This window comes from Aegilops tauschii, chromosome 1, assembly GCF_002575655.3.
Source record: "Aegilops tauschii subsp. strangulata cultivar AL8/78 chromosome 1, Aet v6.0, whole genome shotgun sequence".
Taxonomy (NCBI): Eukaryota; Viridiplantae; Streptophyta; class Magnoliopsida; order Poales; family Poaceae; genus Aegilops; species Aegilops tauschii.
The window spans coordinates 239,676,195-239,686,647 of record NC_053035.3 but is presented as its reverse complement, the minus strand read 5'-3'; the positions used below and the strand labels follow the sequence as shown (position 1 = coordinate 239,686,647).

General features: G+C 47.8%; 1 protein-coding gene across 1 annotated transcript; it reads left to right on the top strand.

Moving 5' to 3' along the window:
* Positions 1-400: 400 nt before the first annotated feature.
* On the top strand, positions 401-6,374 carry LOC109740943 (alpha-galactosidase). Its single transcript, XM_020300011.4, has 15 exons — positions 401-696; positions 2,112-2,170; positions 3,763-3,819; positions 3,933-3,967; positions 4,240-4,343; positions 4,492-4,567; positions 4,698-4,756; positions 4,846-4,911; positions 4,998-5,084; positions 5,171-5,235; positions 5,333-5,415; positions 5,514-5,604; positions 5,692-5,741; positions 5,825-5,965; positions 6,063-6,374. The coding sequence occupies exons 1-15, from the start codon at positions 518-520 to the stop codon at positions 6,144-6,146; spliced, it is 1,236 nt and encodes a 411-aa protein (XP_020155600.1). The 5' UTR covers positions 401-517; the 3' UTR covers positions 6,147-6,374.
* The last annotated feature ends 4,079 nt before the right edge of the window (positions 6,375-10,453 follow it).

The window sequence follows — 10,453 nt, the reverse complement described above, 5'->3', positions numbered from 1 at the left end:
TTTCGAATTGCCTATATCTTGTGAGGAATCAGTGTTTTTTCAAAGGTTGTGAGAAATCAGTCGGTTGATATTTTTCTTCACGTACGTACATGCGTTGCGCACACACGGAGCTGGGGCATATCCGGTGTTCCACTTCCACCCCGCCCACGCCATCCCGTCTCGCTGACAGCGGGACACCACGACTCCACGAGCAGCCCAACGCACGGCTGGATCCCACGGAGCACCGGTCCGCGAGCACTGCACTGAACCCGGCGACACAAGTCAAGCCACAGGAGTGCATCCACACAACCACATTAATATTACTAGAAGAAAATAATATTACTAGAAGAAAATAATGGTGCCACATTAATATTTGGCCTTAATAATATTTTGAAAACTGCGGCCCCGCAGTCCCCGCGCGCGGCCCTATAAAAAGGCGCCCGTCAGACGCGTCTCCAGCAGTCACTCACCGGCGCCACCAGTACCACCCCCACCCACCCCACCTCCTTCCTCCTTTGCTCCTGCTCGCTCGGCAGCCATGGCGCGAGCCTCGAGCCTGTCGCTGCTGCTCGCGCTGGTGGTCGCGGCGGCGACGTCGGCGGCGGGGGCCAGGGTGCCGGTGGACGCGGCCGGGAACGCGACGCTGGGCGAGCTCCGCGCGCGGCGGGGGCGGCGGGAGGCGCTCGAGAACGGCCTCGGCAGGACGCCGCAGATGGGGTGAGTACTTTCACTCACGCCGCCACCGTCCCAACTCATCCTCTTGTCTTTTCCTCCTCGTGTTTTCGCCCGGTATAGCATGCATTCGATTCGTATCCTCCGCCTTACGCTACGCTACCGCCCGATTAGCACGAACAAAGCAATAGCATAAAAATACAGTATCATCGGAAACAAGAACAAATTAGTAAGATGGTTCCAGCCCTCCCTCAGGAGTAGGGGCAGGAGTAGGAAGTAGGAGTAGGGCTGACCGTAAAGAATCTGCGGTGGTGCGTGGTGAGAATGGTGGCTTTGGGGCGAGGAAAGGGACGTTCATATATGCGTCTCGCTTGCGGCGGAAGCGAGAGGTGCATGGCCAAATTTCGGAGGCAGCGGCCACCGGGTCGTTAAGCCGCTCCCTCCGCTTTCATGATGGCTCGGGTTTGGACGCTTTTGTTAAAGCCACTTTGGCCTCCTTCCCTTGCCTTCCATTCCCGCACGCGATATTTCCAATTTCTGTTCCGCTTCGTAGCTGCAGGTACGAATTTCCTACGTTGTATTTTCTTTTGGCTGGATATATAGGATGAGAGATTTGGCGATAAGATGAGGAACTGAGCCATTGAGGGGAGTAAGATAAATGCTTTGCTTGGTCAGGCACGTGTGCAGGCAGGCGCTGGGCATTTTTCTCTGCTTCCCTCGTCCTGTCATATACACCTATAGATCTAAAGATTTTTTTTTGGCCAGCATTTATATTGGAACGAGCATGTATGTGCTCCAGATTTCGCATGGATCCAGTATTTATTTCTAGACCCAGCAGTATTTGTTTCTGCTACTATATCGATCAGTGACTTCATCAGTAATGCAAAACCCGCAGTGATCTTCGTCTATAATTGAACGAAATGGAACAAAAACTGCGGAACAACCGAGGGGGGCCTGCCTGCGAGCAAAGCCCGCCCGAAGAAGAGGGAAAAGATTTGACGACCCTCCCCTTTATCTATGCTTCCTTTTTCCTTTTTCTCTGTTGGCCTTTGTGCCTGTCCCCTGGCCTCTGTCCTCGCGCTGCATGCACACATAGGAGTATTTTAACCGCGCAACCTGAACCGTACGGTGCTGCCGTCCCGGTGCCGTCATGGGTCATCATCACGTACCCGGTCCGGCCACTGGCAGCTTCTTTTATTCCTCTCTGTGTGTGTCGGTTGCTCAATACGTCAATGCAGTAAAAAAAAAAACAGTACTAGTTCATTGGTCTGGAAGCAAATATGTCATGCGCAAGCATCGGTTATAATTTCTCGCGGGTCGCCATTTTTCTAGAGACGAGCCTCGTCATGAGTCGTGATTTTCCTTTTGACCCAGTTCGTCATGGGTCGCCATTTTCACCTCTAATTTAGTCTGATTATTAAATTTAATCCTGACTGACGATGAAACATTTCGTGTGTTAGGTGGAACAGCTGGAACCACTTCTACTGCGGGATCAGCGAGGAGATCATCAGGGAGACAGGTACGAACGGGACGCTCGCTCACTCCTTCCTACAACCACTCCAACCCAACCCCCGTTTCAAGCCTCAGATCCTATGGTCCATCTGCAATTGTGCACCTCCCTTTCCACTTGTTCAATGCACATTCGGCCCAATCACTGTGCTTTCCGACATGTCGTTATCAATATCACGCCCAACGCTACTCTATAACAGTAGGTTAGCAAAACATTCAGCCCAATCACTGGATAATTCACTAGTACGCTTCACGGATTTTTGCTAAACTGCTGTTTATTATAGTACTAGCGTTCGGCGTGATAACGACGTGTCGGTGACACTGACCCGGAGACTGTTATCAGGAAACAAGGAAAGATCCATGGAAAAGGCCAGCAGGCCCAATTAATCTCTCGCCAACAGACTAGATTCCTTTTGTCCGGCCGCGGGCACATCGGCCATTCTGCGGTGCGGTGCGTCGTCGGTGCACCGAGAGTTTGTTGTGCCGGCTCGGAGGCGTCCGCATCCGCGTCGGCGTCGGCGCTGGGCGTTGCCCCCAAGAGCCATAGGCCTCTCCCTCCCTCCGAACCACTGTCGGCCGGCACAGCCTACCCGTTGCTGTTGGTTGTTGTTAGTTGTTGCCAGTTACAGAAGCATGTTACAGCTTGCAAGCAACAAGTTGCACGAACCATACAAGGGACACGACAGACGCTGCACATCGCCATATTCTCTCCTCCAAAACCTCCACCCAACCTTTATTCCTTGAGCAGCACCAGCCAGATCAGATCTGGGAATCACTCATCCATCCATCCACGGACGCTTTTTCTCCTTTTCAATGATTCAGAGATGCCTTTGCCCAGTAATCTGCATAAGAAAAACAGGCTAATGGAGTCATGCGTTACTACTTTGTAGGCTTTCTTATAGCCTAATCGGTCCAATCCAATCCAGCACTCGAGAATGGAAAGATTCCAAGCATGAAGCATGTTTCACATCACAACTATACTCACTGAGTGAGAGGAACACGCTCACATGCCACATGCCCTACAGACTTCTTTAGTTCTCCAGCATAAGATATGTAGACCCTTGTGCAGAATTCTGATGGGAATTATATCTCTGGTTGGCACGTTCATGAGGGGTGATGAGGACCCATATCCACATTTAAGGCCAACCGATCAATTGAGAAAGGTCGGCATGTGGACGGCAGATCAGATTTTCCGGTCTTTGCGGTCCGATGGATAGACAAATCAATTGACCCTAGCGTCACAAACCACAAGGGTCTCTCTGCAATCTATCCACAGATGACAGATGTACGTATCAGGATAGGGACTTTTGAACTAACAAGTTGGGTCAGACAAGTTTTTTTTTTAAGTTCTAATAAGAGGTGTCATGCACCTGCTCCCATGGTACAATTTGTACTGACCCCCATCCACACATAACTATGGTTAGTTAGTGCTAGAAACAGTGAGTCACTACTTGGGTTGTTGGTGCTAGACCAACGCCAACACCCCGTGTTGATCTCCTTGTCTTTATTTACTGCAACAATAATGTCATGAAGAATTTGATATGCTGTCAAATTGTACTAGTACTATCGTAATGACTGCGTCATTGTTTTCCTTTCCTTCAGCTGATGCATTGATCAACACCGGTCTGGCCCAATTGGGCTATAAATATGTTAACATCGGTATGGACTGCTCTCTGGACCATATTTCCCATGACATGTTGGATACAACTACTACAATAGAATATTTTTAACAGTATGTTTTACTCAAATGTATATCATGTCTCTTGTTTCAGATGATTGCTGGGCAGAGTTAAACAGGGATTACCAGGTAAGGAGATGCACTTGAGCATTGCTAACCTTTCCTATCATTTTCAGTATATTGCAACTGCGGAATTATTTTTTACACAATTCAAGAAATTAAGTGCAAGAGACAACTGTAGTATGAAATTCAGCTAACCATCCCTACCTGTTCAGACAACTGTAGTATGAATTATTTCCAAGATAGCATTAGAATTTTTAGAAGCAGAAAATTATGTATATGGACACGATTTATAATATTATTTCTGTCAATATCGATAATGTTCTATCACGATTTCTCAGGGTAACATGGTTCCAAACAAAAGAACATTCCCCTCTGGCATCAAGGCGCTTGCAGATTATGTGCACGCCAAAGGGTTGAAGCTCGGTATCTACAGTGATGCTGGGTATGCTAGCTATCCAATTCATCATAAAATAACGCTAATTTCTTCTTATACTGCAGCAACTAACTCTTCACTAGTCCAAGAAAACTAGAATTTGTATTATATGATAAACTGGCAATGAACTGAAACTAGCTGTCACCGTGTATCGCAGGACACAAACATGCAGTAACAAAATGCCAGGATCGCTCGATCACGAAGAGCAAGACGTGAAGACTTTTGCGTCTTGGGTATGGAATCTATATTCTGTTTATTGAATCACATATACCCCTCATAATTATTTACCTGACGGCTGGTGCCAAACCAAAACTGATACCATAAATCCTGATGTTCTTGTAATTCCTGACTTCTTGTCTCCAGGGAGTTGATTATCTGAAGTATGACAACTGCAATGATGCTGGCAGGAGTGTCAACGAAAGGTACGGAGAACAATACGTCAAACTGCGGCATGACCAGTGCATTGGGTCTTATGTGTCAGGTTGCGAACTAAATTGCCATGTTGATGCAGATACACTAGGATGAGCAACGCCATGAAGAAATACGGGCAGAACATCTTCTTCTCACTCTGTGAATGGTGAGTCTGCACGTCATAGCAGTTTAGGATGGAAAGGAGAAACATCAAGCATTGCTGATTCACTCTTGTGTGCTTTTGCTGTTTAGGGGAAACGAAAACCCTGCTACATGGGCACGTGGCATGGGCGGTAATAGCTGGAGGACAACTGGCGACATTGCTGACAACTGGGGCAGGTGCTGCTCATTTCATTAGCTCTGGGATTTTGGCCAGGTATCTACTAGAATTAGCAGGACTGATCATGGTTACCTTGTTACTTCAGCATGACATCCCGCGCGGACCAGAATGACAAATGGGCCTCCTACGCTGGACCTGGTGGATGGAACGGTAAGAGTTTCAGAGGAATCTGTCCCAGTATTGCTGATTGCCTAATGGTCTGTTAGCTTCGGACTGATCGATAGATGATGTTCTGCTCCAATCTCAGATCCTGATATGCTTGAAGTTGGAAACGGTGGGATGTCCGAAGCTGAGTACCGCTCGCACTTCAGCATCTGGGCACTTGCCAAGGTACCCATTATGTCCCATGTGCATTTAATAATGTTGTTTCAATTCTCAAAGAGAAATTCTGCATTTCCTCACTGCAATCCTGGTTCTGAGTTGTGTAGGCTCCTCTTCTGATCGGGTGCGACGTGCGCTCGATGAGCCCGCAGACAAAGACCATAATCAGCAATCAGGAGGTCATCGCTGTCAACCAAGGCAAGCATTCTCTTCCACTTATTTGCCCATGATACACCTTCTTCATATTGGATTTTCAGTGTACTCATACTACAGTTGTTTGAACAGATAGCCTAGGCGTCCAGGGAAAGAAGGTGCAATCCGACGGTGGTTTGGAGGTATTGCTCAATTCAAATATCTTAGTAGCGACTTCCACGATGAGACTTCTTCTGAAACTGAAACTGGGGAGATATTTTTGTAGGTATGGGCCGGCCCGCTCAGCGGCAACAGAAAGGCGGTGGTTCTATGGAACAGGCAGGGGTACCAGGCAACCATCACCGCACACTGGTCAAACGTCGGGCTTCCGGGGTCCGCGTCCGTCACTGCTCGCGATCTATGGGCGGTAAGCTTGCTTTCTTCAGAGCTCAGTGCTCATCCTTAACAATCCGCTACACATTCCAGGGTTTCATCATCACAACAACTTCCGTCTTGTTGCGCAGCACTCGTCGTTCTCCGCTCAGGGGCAGCTATCCGCGTCGGTGGCGCCTCATGACTGCAAGATGTACATCCTGACACCAAAGTAACCGTAGGCGAAAGCATAGCAAGTCGATCGATCTAGTTCAGGGGGAAGGGTTTGCAAGGAAGGATCGATAGAGCTGAGACGAGGTGAATTGAGGAATGGGGCTTGGTTATATGGCCTTAGAAATAAGCTGCAACTGTATGTAAAGTGCCGTGAAAATGTCGGCGGCGCGTGTGTTTCTGAACTTTGCAAGTTGTAACGAAAGTTGCAGCAATAAAAATGGGTTTTCGTAGCGCCGTCTTCTACATTTGGGGTTTCTCTCTGAAATGAAATTCTTGGGCTCAGCCAACCGAATCTCTACCACTGAATGGGTCCTTGCTATCTGCCTATCTGTACCTGTACTGAGAAGAAGATTTCTTTGGTACGTTCATAATACCCAGGCCTAGCGAGGGAGGTGCGCAGAGATACCAGGGCGACATACCCAGGCGGCCAGGCCTAGCGACGGCGGTGCGTGTACCCGCACGTCGGCGGGAGTAAGTTCGCCCAGGTGTCCCGCGGCGGCCGCGCGATGGACGAGACTCCGCTGGCGGTGGGCGTGGTGGCGTCCTGGCAGCCACGAAACCAACCTATCCGCCGCCAAACCTGGCAGATGGGCCTGGGCTAAACCTGCGTGCTGTACCCCCCGCAACCATGTACGGCCCCTTGGCAAATGGGTCAGCCCGGCAGTATGGGTATCCCGTTGGCCCACGTAGGATTCAAGCTATTGTGCTGTTTTGAGCCTATATTCAGCCTATTGGGCTCTCTAAAATTTAACAAAAATATGAAAACTAAACGGGCCATGTTGTGCTGGCATGCGTGCCAGCCTCGCGGCGAGGCACGGCCCTAAGAAGGCCACATGTCGGGCCAGGCTCACCACGGATCGTCATGCTGGCTATTGGGTCGACACACCAGGACCGGCCCATTTGCCCAGGTTTGTCCGCCACTCGCTCGAAATCATGGCCCATCAATTTAAAACAACCCGGGGTCGAAGGGCAAGATGAGAGAGTCAGAGCAATATGGGCTCCCGCACTATGAATCGACCACTCGACACAAAGAAAGCGTTCCTTGCCACTGCAATGCCGAGAGCTCCTCGTTAGCTCTTAAGGCGCTAGATTGAGCTGCGGCGTTTACGCACATGCTCCATGGGTTGGCCCAGGTTACCACCTTTTTCTCTTGCATTGCCAGTCTTAGGAACCTTCTGGCGGGTTCCTGGCCATCTTTTAGGAAACTTTTAGAATGTTTTTGAATCTGTTTTTCATTTCCTGGATTTTTGGTTTTTGTTTCTTTTTATTTTCAATTTTTCTTTACTTTTCAAAAAAATAATTATCTAAATTCTAAAAATTTATATAATGTTCAAACTCTTCAAAAGAATATCCAAAATACCATAATAGCTTTCTATTTCATAAATCATTTTTGGAAAAAATGTTCGTGCTTTGAAAATTTTGTTTGGAAATTTTTTAAGATTTTAGAAAAATTTCACATAAATAGTTCAAGATTTCACATAATGTTCACAAATTACAAAAAAAGTTCGTGCTTTGAAAATTTTGTTTGGAAATTTGCGATTTTTTTAATTCATGATTTTTTTTGAATTCATGGATACTTCTAAAATTCGTTTTTTTATTAGTGAACATTTTGTGAGTTTAGCAAACATTTGAAGAAAAGTTAATGCTTCCAAAAGTTGTTTAGAATTTCAAAAAATGTCCCCATCCGCAAAATTTAATCATATATTAATGTGTTTAGGAATTTTAGAAAAATGTTGAAAGTTTCAAATGTTATTCATATTTTCAAAATGTTAATGTTTCAAATTTTGTTCACTAATTCAAAAAATGACCACGGTTTCAAAACTTGTTTGGTAGTTTTTAAAATTGGAATTTCAACAAATGCTCTATTTTCTGAATTTAGTAGCAGTGAAGTACATCGTATTTTTCATGTCTCTCGGCTCAACCCTCAAATTCGAGATTATACTTTTGTGTTCTCTGTCTTTCCACATGGGCTGCACCTAGATCAGATAGGTAGTGTTCCTGTACTGATACTTGATAGGCGCCCGACCAAGCGAGGGATGCGGCACACGATCATGTATTGATCAACTGGATGACGATGTGGGAGACCATGTTACCATGGCTAAGTGCAAGGAATACAATGTGCTCGGGGAGCACTACACTCAAGCAACAACATGGGGGCACAATGCATCTCTAGTGGGCGGTATTGTCTCACATGTTGCGCACTGAGCAAGAAATTGGGAAAAGCGAGAAATGGGAAGGTCTAAACGGCTTATCGTGCGAGTGTGTGATGTGTCGGTAGGACCACCAATTTTAGGATGCATGGGGTGTTGTCATACTTGTGACCTCTTCTTGATTTCTCCTTCATCCCCAAGACTCTCTTTCATTCGCCAATTCTTGCTGAGATTTCAAATTAGCTTGTTGTAGCTAACCCAATCATAGATTAGGTCATGATAAAGAGACTGAAACAAGTTAGTTATGATGCTTAGTGTGTAGTATTATCCTCGTGAAAATGATTCTAATGTCTATTTTGTTCCTTTTCATAGAAATTTTGATGCAAGTTTACATAGGGCAGGATTGAATACAAATGCATAAATTAATTAGCACATCTGAAACGTTGATTTGTTGCATTTGAAATGCTCTACAATCTATAGTTTCTTTATATTCGTAGTTATTAAGTTCAGTTTTGAAATTTCCTTTATTGTAAAACTCACACGCAATGAAGTATTCACATCAATCCACATCACCTTAAGAAGAACACCAATTGGATTATATCGAGGTTCAATCAAGTCCATCAAATCTTGGCAGTTGAGCCCTATAAACAATCATATCATTGTGTAAAAAGTCATGTCCATTGATGAAAGGATTTCTCGTTATAGAAAGACACGTCTCTTGGTAAATAAACATGTCTCTTCGTGCATAAATATATTAGAAAAGCATGAGGAGAAGCGCAATAATTGTTATATTAACATGTTGCAAAATACACATTGTAACTATCTGGAGACTGGACAAAGGTTTGTTTGTGGGTCAGATATTGCGCTTCCATTAAACGGGCCCAAGTGGGCCGTCACTCGCCCAAACTGCAACTCGCGGCACTGAGCCCAGAGTCCGTTGTCTTGTCTTCCTCCGCGCGTCGCCCCTCCCTCTATAAATTTCCTCTCTCCTGTAGCTTCCTTTCTCTAGCTCGATCCTCCCCATCTCGCTGTGGTAGTTTGGTTCTCTTCCTGGAGAAGCGTTGAATCGATTCCTTGGTGCGTGGTGATTGCCGAGGGGAGCGAGATGGTACAGAAGCGCAAGGCCTCCGGCGACCCTCCCGGGACGTCGCGGCCACCTGCACGGATGAGGGTCGCCACAACCGACGACGAAGACGTGTATCCCATGGACCCCCGGATCGATGCAGGTGGGTTCCCGAGAAAATCTCAGGAGCAAGCACGCTGTTCTTCTTCTTCGTGATGTCCGCGTTTTCTTGGATTCTTGGTGTTACGAGTCCGGTTTCTTGGTTTCTTGCAGGCCTCGGGAGAGGCGGGGGGCGCACGAGGGAGGAGGTGGTGCCTCCGCCGCTGCCACAGCCGCATCCTCTGCCGACGGCAGGAGTGAACGCCAACCAGGCAGCCAACTTTGCGCAGCCAGCGCCGGGACAGATCGACTACTTACGGTGCTTCCATTCCCACTTGGTTTCTTGCCTTCAAATCGTTTCCTGGATTCCAGTTCGCTTCTTGGCTCTCCTTTCGTTTCTTGGAATTACATCTTTCTTCTTGATCCGAGAGCAGGGTTCGTGAATGGCCGCTTGGAGATGTTTGATCGAGTAGCTGTCGGCCAGGAAGCGTCGTCCCCGGTTGATCGAGCATCTGGCAGCGAGGAAACGTTGTCCTGGTCTGATGAAGCAGAAGCGCCGTCGTCCGAGAACGAGGAGGGGCTCCCTACGGCGGCAGAACATCCACAGGGGCAGCGACAGCCGCCCGCTGTTCAGCCCGCAGTGGCGGACGCGCAGGCGCCGCCACTGCCCAACGATGATCGGGCCGTGATCGCAGCGGCGGCGCCCGCGCCCGCTACAGCGGCCGCCGAGTACATTTGGTGCTCAGCTTGCCTGTTGCGGCCAGCGTCGGTGCGCCTGGTACCGGAGATGCACATCTGCCACTGCGTGCCCTGCCACTTCGCCCCGTCCGGCAGGCCCAACTGCCCGGTTTGCGACAGTTGAGGTTTGCCCGTCCATCGCCCCGTCCATCCGTATGCAGAGTAAGGAGTTCGTCAGTTCCCCATTCTGGAGTCGATGCTAGTGCTACAGTCGCCTAGTGACGTTGTGCAGTAATTGGTGTCACTTCTGAATCTTCTA

What these genes read in the sequence shown, in the direction of transcription:
- LOC109740943 (XM_020300011.4), top strand. Translation starts at nt 518, where the DNA reads ATGGCGCGAGCCTCGAGCCTGTCGCTGCTGCTCGCGCTGGTGGTCGCG. An exon ending in GGAGATCATCAGGGAGACAG is followed by an intron (nt 2,171 to 3,762) that starts GTACGAACGGGA and finishes CCTTTCCTTCAG; the next exon opens with CTGATGCATTGATCAACACC. An exon ending in GGTCATCGCTGTCAACCAAG is followed by an intron (nt 5,605 to 5,691) that starts GCAAGCATTCTC and finishes TTGTTTGAACAG; the next exon opens with ATAGCCTAGGCGTCCAGGGA.